General features: G+C 40.4%; 1 protein-coding gene across 4 annotated transcripts in view; it reads right to left on the reverse strand.

The window, feature by feature from the left end:
* Positions 1 to 8,137: 8,137 nt before the first annotated feature.
* The window catches only part of IL17REL (interleukin 17 receptor E like), a 47,933-nt gene continuing 40,050 nt past the window's right edge, over positions 8,138 to 16,020 (reverse strand). For 3 of the 4 annotated variants that reach the window (XM_068931141.1, XM_068931140.1, XM_068931142.1), the window contains 4 exons: positions 13,649 to 13,708; positions 12,569 to 12,626; positions 10,157 to 10,211; positions 8,138 to 9,083 (listed from right to left, as the gene is read on the reverse strand). In XM_068931141.1, coding sequence (XP_068787242.1) covers positions 9,056 to 9,083; positions 10,157 to 10,211; positions 12,569 to 12,626; positions 13,649 to 13,708 — 201 coding nt within the window. In that variant the 3' untranslated portion in view covers positions 8,138 to 9,055. Of the gene's footprint in view, positions 9,084 to 10,156; positions 10,212 to 12,568; positions 12,627 to 13,648; positions 13,709 to 15,575; positions 15,657 to 16,020 lie in introns of those variants that run through there. The other variant, XR_011138830.1, reaches the window with a different exon arrangement.

Genomic DNA, 16,020 nt, shown 5'->3' on the forward strand with positions numbered 1-16,020 from the left:
TTTTCCTACCTTTGTTTGCCATTCCCCACATTTACGATACAGCGCTTTTTGCTTCTTCGGGCTCCTCAAGCCTACTTGCCCAGATGCAAATGATCACCCACCAAACTTATGTGGGCTCCCAGAACAAGAGAGAAGATGTGGTGTTGTGTGGAACCAGGGAATGTGTGCCTCTAGCTCCAGACCCACAAGACCCACAAGATCTCCCAGGATGGGCTACATTTGGAGATGGGGGAAAGGGAAAGGGTTTGTCTCATCATGTGACACAACATGGTTGAAGGAGGAACATCTTTGTCACAGGACATAATCTTGGCCATTGGGAAACAGTAACTACCCCTACAAAAAAATCAGGACTGCATCCTGCCCTGACTCAGCTCAATGGCCTCATAAGCAGTAAGGGAAACTGGCAATGATGATGGCAAAACATGGAAGCTTGTAATGTCCTATTCCAGAGCCCTTGTAATGTCCTGTTCCAGAGCCCATCAAAATGTGTACACTGAAGAAGAATCTTTGCTCTCTCTTATGCTTCTGTATTCTGTACCATCTATATCATTTGTACTCTCTGGCCAAAGCCTAAAATTACCCACCTTTGAAAAGCTGTTCCATGTGTCTCATAGTCTAAAAAATGCATTGGTTTCCACTTAGCTGGAAATGAATTACTGAACTTAAAGGAGAATTAAGAGCTTTTGTGCTTCTGGGAAATAAAACTCAGTAGTGTGCACATACTGCCAAGCAACAAAATAGTACATAAGACAAATAGCATCCATCTTTGACTGTCATCTACTACTTATTGCTACAGGTGAATAACAGATCAGAGGAATACTTTCCCTGAGCTGGACAAAGTCTATCATCTTCTTTGTGACAATACTAAGTGAGCAGTAAACACTGTTGTTTCTGGCAGGCGCAGGGACTGTTGCTGTCAAGCACTGGTTCACAGGGCAGTTAATACATGAGATGACGTTTCTCCCACTGAAGTTCTCTTTATTTCTCTTCCTTTGTCTCACAGTCACACATATGCACCCACACACTCTTCACAAAAATTCACAACAGCTAGATTACAGATGGAATGGGAATTGTGGTTGCGAATTATTCTTTAAGGAGCTGTCCTGCCTTTGTTGTAGTTTTTCAGAATTCCATAAAATTGACTTTAAATTAAAAAGCAGATTCTTTACACACCCTAAGGTATAGATAAAGGAGTGCTGCTACCCTATACACTCAACCTTACACAAACCTATCTCCAGGAAAGACTTGACGGGAAGTATGCTCTAGAGGACCCTGCTTGAGCAGGGGGGCGGGACGAGATGATCTCCAGAGGTCCATTCCAACCTCAACCATTCTGTGATTCTGTGAAACAGCTGATCAGCTCATTCCTCACTTCTGTGAGCTGAAACTAAAATGTTGGGGTATTTAATGGAGAAAGAGAATGAAGCTTTGTGAGGATCTAAATCAAGCCAGGCTGTAGAGTTCAGATCTTATAAATAGCCAGAAACAGAGATGGGGCTTATGTTTTTCAGACACAGTCAGTACTTTTCTCTTGTAATGATGACAGAGTATCACTAAGCAGGAGTACAGTAGAGTGTTCATTCAGGAAGCAGAGTCCTCTCGTCTCAGGCAATGATGCAACAGTAGCAGTTTTAGTACAGCTATTTCCCACGGTATCTAATGTCTCTGCACCAAGCAGATAATGACAGCTGATAAACAGCAGCCCTTAAAAGTATATTTACACTGTTTTTGTGATTTGCATCATGGAGTAAATCTTAGTCTGCAGTATCATCTCGTACAGACTAGGCTGTATATATACTGTTCAAGGGCTCTTTCAAAAGCTGAGTGGCTATATCGACACTCGCTGAAAAGAGAATACCCTAGAACCTAAGCTGTGCCCAGGCTTTGTCTCAGATGGAAAAAGGTGGTTTGCTCTAAATGAGAGCCCTGGAGTGAACTAATATGTATGTAATGTGGATGATCAGAACTCTGAAGTAAACAATGAAATTTCACCCTAGAGACTGCAAAATATTTCTTAGACAAAGAAAATAACAAAATATTGAAGAATTTTATATTCCCCAGAGACTGAGGGTCATTTCACAAAGACCTTCCAGAGTCAGTTTCCGTCAAAGTTGGCCTTGTATCAGTTTTATGTTCCTGATAAGATCTTTGTAGCAACTGGAACACATTTACCTAAGCATTCTGTTGGTGTTTGTCCAAAGTATTCCTTTAAGTTAGTTCCAGCTGGCCATAATTGAAAGTGCTGCCTTCTCGGAGGCATTTCACCTCCTGGGATGCAGAAGAAAATATCTACAAGAATTTAAATGAACAGAAAAGAAAAGGCAAGCTTCTAGCTCTGCATCTGGGCAAAATAAGAAGACAAGAGAGAAAGATACACTCACTAATAACGTCATTCATATGTGTAGAGATCTCCAAAGCTGTTTCTGGACTACAGAAAAGCAGAGGAACAAAGGTGTCACTCTAAATTCCAAGAGCCGTGCTCACAGAAGAGAAGTGGAATGATAGCTCATTAGTGAGGAACTAATACAGACTTCAGCTACCAAGGTATAGGTTCTTGATTTGCCCTAGCCTTTGTTGGATTTCGGGCATGTCACAAAGGCCTAAATGCCCCCAAAAGTATCCAAATCAAGAGCTTCTGAGCTCATTTTCATGTGGAGGGCAGATGGAGCATGCAGTGGAGCAGCTCCCAGGAATGAAAACGAGCAAAAGAAATTTAAAGCTAACGCAATACAGCAGCAGCTGAAGGTTTCACAGCAACAGCTGAAGGACAGCCAAGCAGAAAGAAAATGTTGGTTGAATTTGTGACTGCAGTAGTTATGGACAGACTGGGAATCCTTGCTGCAGCACTTTCATTTGGGAGTGGGGAGGATGTCAGGCGAGGTGGCTAGCAACTAGCTATTCATTGAAGATTCTCCTTTCAGTAGAAGCAAAAAAGCAGGTTTCATCACTGATCACCTTGGAGCTTACATATATAGATTATCTGTAACAGACCCTTAAAGAGCTAAAAATATGGCTCAAGAAAGAAATCTGAGGGTCACAAAACACTGCAGAAGCCAGTGGCCTGAAAACTGGCCAAAGGAATTGAGTCACGGTGGATATTTAATGAGAATTTTCTGCTTATCATAACTCATAGAAACTTAAAGGAACATAGGAAGGCTGCCTCGGCTTGAATCGTTAAAAAAACTCAGTCTGTATGAAAGGACCTGAAATGAAGTAACTCACTTGGCTCAGCTCAGTCTCATACCTTAAAGAAGCCTAGACAGAAAGAGCTAATTTGGGAAACCCAGCTCTAATAACACTATAGAACGTATTCACTGAAAACAGACTGAAGTTTTGTTTACACGGAAAGGTGAAGGCAGACGCCAGATTGCTGACTGCGCTCCAAGTTGGCCAGAGTGAGTTAGCGTCAATCTGGAAACCACATTACTGCTGTGCTGTGGTCAAACTGATCTATCCTGCCTTTCAGTAAGGCTTATTAGTTTAGGCATATTTCCATATAAATGGAGTTAAATGACTTCCAGGACTGTGATATCCAGCCATCTGAGAGACAGAACAAGCTTGCATGGCTAGAAATACTCCAAGATATTCAGACACTCATGTTTGTTAGGTACGTAAGTCTCAACAGAGGGCACAGAGAAGAAAGTGGAAGGGTAAAAGAAGACATCACTGAACAGCCAGAAGACTTAAGGATTGCTGTGGTTTTTGGTATCTGAAGACATCCAGAGAATTATGCCCTCCAGGATGTATTGGGAGCAGTCCAATCTGAAGGCACTCAGCTGGCTAGAGTCTTGCAGATCTAAAAATAATCAGTGAATAGAAACTGCAAATTTAAGAAGTGATTCTAGATTTGACAAAGAATGTAATAGCAGAAGAGGAAGAGCCACTGGAGAGGAAACGGAATTTGATTGCCAGATGCCATAGAAGTCCAACACTGAAAGAGAGAAAGAGGCTTGTGATATTATTAATTAAAGAAAGGGAAAGTTCTGCTTCTAAAAATAAAGGGAAACTGACAGTAATGCAGCAAGTGAAAGAATCAGTCAGTACTACTACTTTTGAGAGGGAAAATGGTCACAAAAAGACTATTAAAAATACATGGCTCTTGTGTAACTCGGTGTTTCTGCAGTCATTTGAGTCACACCCTTCTCGCTTTTCTCCTCACTGGTAGGACTGTTATTATTGATGGAGAAAAAAAAATATAACAGACTGTTTCCAGTCCCCTTCTAACTCATACTCTGCTCTTAGGAGCTGAGGCATAAGAGTTTGATGAGGACCCCATAAATCTTGAAGCCCTGTGGGGGAAGAAGCCCACACACACTCTGAAAAGGACTCTCTGTCAGACGAGGATGTTCTGGGGCATTTGCCTGTCACTCACCACGATGTTGTGCTCCATGAAGGAGGGGACAGGACAGCAGAGGGCAGGGATGAAGGTGAGAAGCAAGTAGGCAATGCCAGTGTATGTGCTGGATGCAGAGCAGTACAGATTTGGTTCACCTCCACTCAAGTTCCCGTTTTACCTGGAGGTCCTGAACAAGAAGTAGATCTGAGCTAGCAAGATGAACTATCCTCACTGGCTGGCTTCACTTTCTCCTTCCTTCTCCTGTCCCACACTCTTTGTCTCCTCCAGTCCATCTGCCCTGCCCCACCTCCATTCATCCCTGCCTCTGCTTCTACTGGTCTGTTTCATCCTTCACCTGTTATGGGCTTTGTTCTGCAGGCTTCATATGCACTGTTGCCTACTGAATGCTTCTACCTACCAGTGCCCATAGATGGCTCAAAGGATGTTCTCTCCATCTTCTATCTACTCATCATATTTCTGAGCCTCTTTTGCCTTTTATCCTTTCTTCTTCCTGACACATCCCATCAGAGAACCTCACTGCAAAGGAAGTTCAGCCACTGAGCATGTACCAGAAGCTGTGAAATATGTGAGAATAGTGGACATTGGCTCAAAGGCAAGATTTTTTTTGATTATGTTGAGTAAAGGATGAAAAGATCCAAAATCTTACTGCACTCAAGTGCAGCAATGTGGAGCGTGGTCCCATCCCAAGCTGATTTTGAAAACAGGACCTTTCAGATAGGAACTTATATAGCTGAAAAACAGGATGGGCTAATAAATTGTTTAGGTTTCATTTTAGTTAGTAAGTATGTAGTCAATGCCAGGAAAAGTATCTTACAAATTCCATCTGCTGAAAGATATGATCTGGATGATCATCTTGTTTGCAATGGATAAGCTGCCCTGTTTTTACTATATCAGTAAATTACTGTTTTTACTGTGCTATGGAGTCTTTTGATCCAATGTAAGATGGGGAGTGGGTGAGATCTGTCTTACGGTTGATGTTCTGTGTGGGGGACTTCAAGAGTTCTTGTAAATCCAATATAGGAACTGATCCTTGTTCATTTAGTTAAAGTTTTAAAAAAGTAGCACCTAGTAGATAAAAAGGGCACATTTCTTCAAAATGTGAACCAATGATACTGACTGCAATGGCTCAGAGCAGCAGAAAGCGGGATGGGAGTAATAAATCCCACCATTGCTACTGGCCTTAGTCCAGCATCACACTGAACACAGCCACATTACATGTCTGCTCTAAAGGGCTGCCTGAATAAGAGGGAGAAGTTGTCATCTCAGTCCAGAAGAGATTTCTGTGTGCAATAGAAAAGTTAGTAGAGATATGCGATATAGTACCAAGTCTCCATTTTTTTAAGGTTAGCTGGAAATAGGGTGTTTCTGTGTGCTTACCTGGTATAAAAGCAAGGAGGGACTTGCTCACTGAAACTTTCTGCAGTTAGTTGAAGCAAATATATTTTCTTCTGTTTGCTAAGAACAGGTACGTGATCAGGTTGTCATGTTACATTACAGTTCGGTCAACCTGCTATGCAGGGAGCTAACAGGAGCAGCCCTCTTCCATTCCCCCATACTGAGGCTGCTTCACTTGTGCTGGCTGGCATATGCCTGACCTTGCAGTTCAAAGAGTGAAATCAGCAGAAAACAAACCCTACAAAAGTAGCCATTATTTATCTGCCTATTTATTTCTCTGAAGCAGTTTATCAGAAGGCCAGAAAGGAGATGGGTCAGGTACACATAGCCTGCAGAGCACCAGATTGGATCTGCTGTAGCTGTTACTATGGCTCAGTGAATATACAGTTACTCATTAGGATGTTGCAATTCAAGCATGCTTCTCAACTATAACTTGCTTTAAAGGAAATGTAGCCACTACCACAAATAAAAGACATGAAAGATATTGCATCTGGATCAATCTGCTTTACCACACCAGACCCAGCACGGTGTGGCAACTGCAAATAAATGCCTAAATAAGTGAAGGAAAACAGCTTTAATTAATGCCGTAACTTAAAATGATATTTTCAGGTTTTTGCAATGCACTGGACACAACTGAAAGTCTTTTGAAAAGATTACAAAGCATCCATCAGCCCTTTTGTTATACCTCAGTGACATCCTGGTATATGCTAATATCTTGGAAGAACTGGAACATTGATGCTCTGTGATAATAGTAAGCATGCCCAAATGAAACGGAAACCAAATAACTGTGAGTTGTCTCAGAACAGGGCATTCAAGCTGGGTCCACAATCAGTAAGAAGGGAATTTCAATCAACAAAAGAAATGAAGACACTGCAGGATTAGCCAAGTCTATAGGCAATCACATAGGGGATTTGGCTGTTATTACACCATGTTTACGTGTGGTTTGGTCAGTATTGTAAAACTATTGCATAGTTTGGGTAAGAAAAAAGAAAACATTTCAGTGGTCGGCAAAGTCAAATGAATACTTTTAGAAATGAAAAAGGTTCTCGTGCCTGCTCCTTTCAGGCTTGTGACTTGAACTACCAATGTTTAAAATGCCTTCTGAAAAAGAAAAAAAAACTTTTTTTTTGCATCTGTAATGTTAAAGGACACAAGTGCCTGGCAGCTTAGTAATGCAAAATCCTAATTCTTCTAGAGAAGGCACCATCTGAATGGAACTCCTTGCAGGGCATCAGATCTATAGGGTAGTTCAATCACTGTTTGAAAGAGCAGGAAGAGCAACTGTCAGATGGAGCAGGAAGTTTGTGATCAGAAGAGGCAGTGCTTACCTGAATGTTATAGTTATATATATTTATATTATATATATATATATGTTTTGTTATATATATTAGTATGTTATAAATAGGACTCTAAGGATCAGGTTGGGAGTTAACTGGAAAACTACCAGCAATTTCCTCACTATACAAATGCAAACAGGCAGAAGTATGGAAATTCTGTTAGGAATTGTTTGCAAACATTGCCTAGACAGCTACCTTTGAATGAACACTTAACTTTCAGACAGTTAATTTAAGTGACATGTCTGCTAAGCTCACGATGCAGGCTTCCCTGTAGAACAGCACCAAGGTGATCAGGACCATCGATCTCACTCATTTTTGGTATTTCTGTTGTTGCCGCCAATAAGCAAACTAGATGCACTCGAATAGATTTGCGTCTGTGCAGCTGAAACAGGATCTTATCACCGAAAGCATCCAGCAACCTTCCCTACAGGTTCTGTTGCTTCAGGACCTTCTATGAACTTGTCATTGGAGGTGGTGCTTTGTTCAGATCCTGCCACACATATATAATTCACAATATATTTTCGGTCCGTGGACAGAGTCAAAAAATTGATCTTCTTAAGATTTCACTGCCAAAAGAGGCACACCATACAAATCAACCCTTCCTACATAAAAGGCTTTTCCACTGGAGAATGCTGAAGAGAATAATGTTACGATGCTCTCTCAGCTGATTGTCTTGTTTCTGGCTGCATTCTGGAGAAAATTAAAAGAAAAGCAGATGTCTGAGTAGATCTTCTGTTTCACAACCAAAGTTCTCCACTTTCAAATAACTAAATGGTTTAAGAAGGCTACCTGGCCACCTCTGTTTTTGGAGCTGTAGCACTAAATGGAATAGGGATATATCTAACATATATGCATGTCACACATAGAAGCTTTAATATCAAAGGAGCCAGGCAGCATTTCTCCTCTGCAGGGCCTCTCAAAAAACAAGTTTTCAGCACTGCAGATATGTCTTTTACACCATAGTTTTCTTTTGTAAATTGCTCTTTGAAAATCTTAAAATAAAAAACACATTCAGATGGAAACAATTTTTTATTGATCAGCTTCTTGTTCCAGATCTTCACTCCCCTCCTTGATCCCACATGAGCAATTCCACATGGTTTCAGGATTTGTCATTATTCATCTTTTAGTTGACTTTATTTTCTTGTTACACAACAGGAAGTAGGGATGGTTGAAAGGGGCATTCAGTGAAATAAAGGCCAAATGCTTGATAATCAGTACAGTGTGTAATATTGTCCTCAATTGTTGAGTATAAATACTAACAAAAAAAATTAAATTCTTTCCATTAAACACTTTCCTTCTAGGCTGAATTTCCACATGACAGATTTAAGTAGCTATCAGACCAAAGACATGTTCCTCCTCAGACAAATAGGAAGGTTATTTCCAAGTCAAATACAAATGCAAACAACACAAAAGGCAGTTGTTAGATAGATTTCAGGAATAACAGTCTCTCACAGTGAGGTCATCAGAACGGCACGAGAAAACAAAGGAAATTACAAAGTAGGATAACGTAACAAAGCTGAAAAAAATTTTCCTCTGTTCTTTATTCCCCAACAACTTTTGCTTATGTTTTAAAAAGGAAGGTTACAAATAAGAAAATCTGAAATTGTCATTCTGTAGATACACAAGGTACTAGGAAAGTGCCCATTTATAGCACATTATATATAAAACATTAATTTAGAAGGGAAATGCAAACCTGATCCTCTAGCTACATGATCTAAGGCATGTCTTGTTTTTGAAATACTGGGAAATGAGGAATCATAATCGAGCTTCTGCTGAAGGTGTTAAAATAGGCTTAACTTGCTAAATTTTTCACTCATGAGAATAATCCCACAGTAGTTAGCAGAAACTGTTAACATGAGAGAAGACCACTTACACAGGCTTTGTAAGTCACACCAAAGGACAACTTGATGTTGAAGAGATACTAAGGACCTTGAAAATGTTTTGGTAAATTCACCTGTATCCATCTTCAGGGCAAGGAATGCACACTCTTCATTCTACAGAAAATGAGAGAGGATTGGCTTTTTTCTCAAGTGGAAAAAGAGTTCATTGCGTTCATATATGGTTGGGATTAATAACAAATCTAATCATTTATGTACAGCTTTCAGACTCAACTGTTGCAGTCCAAGCAATACAGACATCAACAAATGAACAAAAACAACATACCTCATCCTGAATGGTATCTTCTGACAAGGGAAAGAGGCAAGGACTGCCTCAAATCAAAGATGGAAGCACCTTCTCAACTTTCCCAACCAAAGGTGGGAAACCTGTGCATGATTTCTTCAAGGCTGCATTTTTTTATCCCATCTTTGGAGAAGGGCTTCTCAGAGTATCTCTGCTCTCTCTGGAGCAAATTTCAGGTGCAACATCTTCTCCACTAGTGTCACATGGCGTGAGATGGACATGACAAATCACACCATATGCTGTAAAATAGCCAGTGTTCCAGGTTGCCTCTGACGGGGTGCCCTTAAAGGAAGAGCTCTTTGAAGAGCACAGGGTCCCACCAAATCATATATCCGTTTGTTGCACTAATTACTGTAGCCCATCTCATCTGTTTACAGCCTAAGTACTGCTGTTTTGCAGACGGCTATGAGAATGAAAGGAAGCACTGGAACAGCTGAGGAGACTTCTCCAATGAGTGAGAGGGCAGAGGGGACTGAGATCTCCCTGTAAATGCCACAGAGGAAGCACAAGGTAGATGCTAATAATATGAATGTCATGCTCAGCAAAGCTGAGATTGTTCCCAGGTTCTTGAAGGTTCTTTCACTACCTTCTCACTTCCTTTGGTTGTTTGTCTTCCTTTATCCTCTTTCTTCTGCAGCAAAGAGGTCCAACTACCTCTGATGCCAGACTGCATTGCAGTACGATACGGAAAGAGGAAGAGCACAGAAGGAAGAGGTGGTTTCAAGGGGGACAAGGAATGCAGAGAGACAGGAACCTGATATTCTCGTGCTAATTTCACTCAGATATTGCCCCTCTTTAGAGAGAGTCATGATATATTTCCAGGATTAACAACTCTATCAACTCCTGAACACCTTTTAACTGTATATTGAAGAGAGTGGCTGGATACCTGTGTATCATGGCCTTTGCTGGACTTCCATCACTGTATGTCTGTCTGTGAAAACCTGAAGAAACAAGTTCAAATGTAGGTTGCCATCTTTTTCATTATGGTTCATATATTTATTTTCATATTAACTGATTCCAGTTATTCGTTCATTAAGAATAGATACATTTCTTTTTTTTTAAAGTTGAAATAATGCCTCAAAATGTTTGCTTCCGTTACACGGAATCTAGAAAACTGGCCAAAGGAAAAATAAAATTTAAAAAGAACACTCTTTACAGAGTATCTACATTAAACACAACAAGGATTTTCTCATTTCCATCCTCTCTAGAGCAAATAAGGTTAAGTCATTCTGATTCCAAAGCACAGCTAGCTACCGTTAGAAAAATACAATGAATTACAGTATAATTCATTATACATGCTAGAAAACCTTTGTTCCATTTGGAAAGAGAATAGGCTTCATGATGGTTAGCTACACTGATTTTTATAAAAGATACTGTCATCTCTGGGATCCTGGTTTTGAGGAATAAAATACATGTTAATCATACTACCGCTCTTTTGGGCAAACTGCCGCTGTATGATATTTTTAATAACAGTAATATTTAACAATGAAAATTTCTGTTTCACAAAGACATATGCAATAAATATTTTCACTACGCCATTACAGGATTAGTGCTCATTTACTGTGACATTTTGTATAATCCAATTTGTCAGAAATCATGGATGAGTCGTACATTTAACATTCCCTTCACCCCATGTTGATCGTATTTGTTAACATTTTATGTTCAAGGATAATCATAATAATATCCCAGTATAAGAATTATCACTCTAAGTGATACGGCCTTTAAGTAACTTTCGTTATCTCTTGACTCTGAAAAGCTCATGTTTGAAAAATGTCTTTTGTTATAGAAAAAAAGAATTTGAGAATAAGAAACTCTTTAGTAGTAATGCTATTACTGTTACATTCAAAATCTTATACATCATGAAACAAGTGGTTGATGGCCCCTAATGAGTCATTAAGAACACAGGAATTACAGCAATGACCCGGACCCCCTAATCCAGTGCTTTACCTTTGACAATGACCAGTACCAGCAGCTACAGAGGGAAGCTTCAAAAACCCCCTCCTCACCAGCAGGCAGAGGGCGAATCATCCACTCATTTATGTGGATTGCATTATCCAAAAAACATACAGTTGGGCAGAAGCCATAAACCATGAGGCTAAAAGGCTTCATAGAACAAACAGTGATCACATATTACAATTATGATGCTCTTGATATGCACAGTTTCTCTTTTTTTTTCCTGAATCTCCGTATTTCACCAGAACAAAAACCTGTGACAAGTTCCACATTTTAATCAAATACCGCACCCAAAAAGTTCTTTACTCAGGTTTGAGCGTTCACGATTTTCATTTACTGTACAGACTCATTCACTCCTACTATTAGGCAGAGGGGGATTCCCAAATTGCCATCTCTAGAACATTTCGTTATTTTATGCACTTGTCATATCCTTCACATTTGTTGAATGGAAAACATGAATAAGGCAAATACATCCAGACTACATGACTCACAACACTCAGAGTATTTAACTGATTCACCTTAAGTGGGCTCGTTAAGAGTTTTTAAGTAGATAGGAAACCCGAACTACCATTATGAAGACGCTTGCTCAGAGAACTGCAAGTACACTACAAATTCAGGCCCCTTCTTTTTCAGTATTGGGCTTTCAAAGCTTGAGCTATAGTTAACTGTGAGGTATTTTTAAAGTACAAAGAAAATCTGTCCTAGGAATGGGCATGTTTACAATGAACTGGGGGAGGGGAGATTGTTTGGGTGGGGGGATTTTTTTGGCAATGCTCAGATTGTGCCTTCCCTCAGCTTTCCTGCTTTTAGACTTCTTAGTTTTAAGCTAATCAATCCACCCCTGCTGTGTGCTTCACCTGAAGTCCAAAAGCCTCAGTTTACTCTGCATGTATTTCAAATCATAATAGAAATCATCCTCACAGTACTTCTGTGCCATTTGCAGAGGTGGAAAATTAACAGTAGGGCTGTGCTGCAATCACTGCAATGATAGCACTGTGCGCCTACTTGCCAGGGATTGTTTTTAACCAGTTACCTCATGTACTCGCGGCAAGGTAAATATAGGTGTGGGGCACAGACCTTGGCAAAGGCTGAAAAATTCACCCAGGAAGCAGAGAAAACAGCCAGCCATACAAGCTGCCCTTGCAGTAGCTAATTAAAAGCTACTTTAGGTATATGAGTCCATTGTCTATAAAGGAAGCTGAGCATATCAAGCTCACATATAGGCCTCCATATGTGATCAGATGAATCCCCTCTGTCAGTCTACCAATAAAAACACATTTCAATCAAGATGCTCTCTTCTACACAGACAAGATCTAATTTTTCTTTTGTTATCATTAGTACTTACCACAGTGGATATCACAGATCTGTAGTGGAACTGAATAATCTACATCTGTCCTCCAGCCCTTGTAAAAGAAAGAATTATGCCTTATTCCCTTCCTGCACACTATTACTGAATATTTGCCTTGACAAAATGAGCACTGCCTTATTTGTTTACTCAGCTGACTGCATTTTTAATGTTTTTAAATAAATGGCACTAGTGGTCTAGCGTACCTTTAGCAAGTCTAATCACTTCTAGGGTTAAAAAGGATAAAGTTAATCAGAAATTTGTTGTGCAGAAGTGTATTCTGTCGGATAATGTCTTCTTTACACAATAGACTATTTACGCAGGAAAATATCAATTTTGCCATCAAATCTATTTTTTTACTGGGGAAAGAAAAATGCCTCCCATTGCCCAGAAGGCTCTTGTCAAGCTCACTTTCATCTTGCACCTTTCTTCGGAGGAGCAAAAGGTGAAGCTGGCAAGGGCCTTTCAGGGCAGCTGCTGGGGCCTGGCAGCTCTAGCTGGCAGTTTGTTGTCCCACAATCTGTCAAGAGCACTGAACTCCAGAGTAGGATCAAACATATCAGCTTCATGTTCATTTTCTATTACAATTGTCTAATAAAGTTCAGTTACGCAAACAGTGTGCAAAAATGTCAAAAATAGTTTGATCAGCTCTGCTTTCAAGAGTGCTAATTCTAGCATACTATGTACTTACTGTGCTGCTTACTATATGCCTAACCTTTTCCAGTTAATGTCAGTTTTTGAAACATTCATCTGCTATTCACTTGGATCTTTTGACTAACTTTTTATTACAAAGGAACATATCAAGACAAGATTAACAGTTTCCTGCTGGTATCCCTTTATCTGCCACTGACAAAGCAGCAAGATCAGGAGAGCAACTTCTGTGTTAATTAATATCATCTCAACAAGAGGTGGTGGCAGCACATCGAGCTATAAATAATGCTCTTTGCCAAATTCATTTACAGAGTAATCAGATTTGGCTAGGAGAAGGAAGCTGCAAGAGTGCCTGCTGGTTTTCTTTCTTTCTTTTTTGATGACTTGTTTAGTTTGTACAGCGCATCTGGCAAAAATCAAGACACATACCTGAATGCAAATTGTTGACTCACACATTTCCCGTGACATAGTAATTGATACAGAGTCCCCCTAATGAAAACAAAGTAGAAAACTATTATTTTCCATACCCTGGGACAGTAAAATGTATTGTCTCTCTCCAGCTCTTTGGTTCATTTGTCAATAACGCTACATGGTCCACAGCCTCAGAAAATACAGTGTATTCATTATGGAAGGTTATTTATTTTCAGAGGCTATCCCTGGGTCTCAATGACCATATGCAGCTGATGCAGTTTTGCCAAGCACAGTTTGGGAAGCACAGGAAGAGGGATGATGTTCCAGCATTTTATCAAGTATCATAAGGGAGGACATCACCCCCATGGCTGCTGGCCCCGTTTTAGCCACTGAGCATCTTCACATCTTTTCTCTGGTGTACATGAACTTGAAGGAAAGAGCATTCATTTGCATTTCTTGTGGATTTTCCATCACATTGTACACTGAGAACAAGTCCAGCCTTAGGGTAGAATTGTCCTCAATGATTGTTCTGCCCCTTAAAAATGTGATTGTTTATGGTTTGTCCTCAAAAGAACATGTTAGTTACTCCACTAATAACTATGCATCCTAACACTGCTCTCCTTAATACAGCAAAACTCCTACATAAATCTGGGGTAAACTAGGCTAATGTGGTCTTATTCCAACACTACTGAATAGGGATTACGAGGCAGAGAAAGAACGTCTGTTTCTGGGAACACACAGTTAAGTCATGATGAAAACTTTGTGTATATTGCTCATGGTGTTGGACAGGAACTGTATGTAATTTAAGTGGGCTCCCGTTGTGTCACAGCATGCAGAGGATACAACAGTTTTGTACCAATGGGAAGAAAATGAGCGTTTTCTAAATGCATCAGTGCCCTTCATGGAACACCTAGTACAAAACCTAGCTGTGACTTCTCCGTGCTCTCCCATTTTCTTACCTATTCACACAGGGAACGTCTAAAACCAGAAGGTCTAAATTGCACAGATCTTATTCCGAAAAAAGCCAGTTGAAAGGAAGTGCCTCTGTTACCACTGTTCACGGAACACAGTGTTTGACAACTCTTCTACCATACAGATCTCTATCTCTGCCAGTAATACAGCATTTCCCCGGATATCCTGCCCCATTAGGATAGATTCTTACGAGTGCCACCAGTGCCCTCTGTGATCTTTGTTAAGAGAGCTATTTTCTCCCAGGCCTTCTTTCTCAGTGATTATTCAGCTCTGGAATCTCCTGCAGTACTAGTTAGCATGGTTCACTTGAGCACGTACAACAAAGTAAGCTCAGAGTTGGGAAACCCTGCTTTAACAGCTTCTCTGTTAAGCTCAGAGCCAGAGATGTAATAACAACCTAAAAGGATAAATTAGAAAATGAATTCAGCTTTCACTGTCAATCCCTTGAAATTTAAGAAGTGCTGATTTATGGCTGTCTGCTTGCCACCTACCCCCTGGTATGTGCACCTTGCAGACTGAAAGCATTGCAGGTACTGGAAAAACATCACACAGTTGCAGCTCATACCTGCAAACAGTGGCAAAGTAAGAAGTACAGCTGGAATGTATCCTAAAAAGAGTACATGTGGAAGAGCTCCAGCATGCTCCTGTCTTCCCTGAGCCCTCCTAAAGCACAGCGAAGTCAATGGACACAGGCAGGAATAACCACAGATATCACAACACAGAGATTTCTCAACTTCTCCATATCCATTGTGTGACATCTCATACATGTGGTAGATGGAGCACGTGACAGGAGCACACATTTGGGGGCAGTCATATGGCTACTGAGGAGCTGGCTGCTGAACTGGAAGGATTCCTATCAGCCTGGCACTCCTAGTAACTCCTAGAACCTATTCTAATATTTCTAATATTCTCCTACTTGAAGAGCAATGCGATAGCCACTCTTCTGCTCTTTGACCCCACTTTCCAGATGTACCTCTCAGTAGATCACAGGTCAGGCCAACAAGGTAACTCTGGCATGCAGGGTTGAAGGGCAAGGGCAAGCCACAGAGCTGCACTGAAAATGTATGAGATACAGGCTTAGTTGCAAAAGAGGAATGAGGCTCCCATTTCATGAGTAGCACTGCCTGAAACAGGCTTTTCCCTCTCTCCCCCCACTTTTGCTGGAAGAAGAAGCTGTGTAGTCACATAATCAGTTGGATCAAAAAGCTAATTTGGCTGAAAACTTACCTTTTTGTGTGCCGAGTTAGTTTTGGCAGCCATGGGATTCAGAGTGGTTTAAGATAATTGTGGAATTATGCTTTAAGTCTTACATTTCATGACGTAAGATGTGCCAGGTCTGCTGCATCAGTGACCCATATATAAAATGTTAACAGTAACATTCCCTATACGTATACTACACCACAAAAATGATGTTAATA

Source organism: Struthio camelus, chromosome 1 (assembly GCF_040807025.1).
Source record: "Struthio camelus isolate bStrCam1 chromosome 1, bStrCam1.hap1, whole genome shotgun sequence".
In the NCBI taxonomy this organism is placed as follows: Eukaryota; Metazoa; Chordata; class Aves; order Struthioniformes; family Struthionidae; genus Struthio; species Struthio camelus.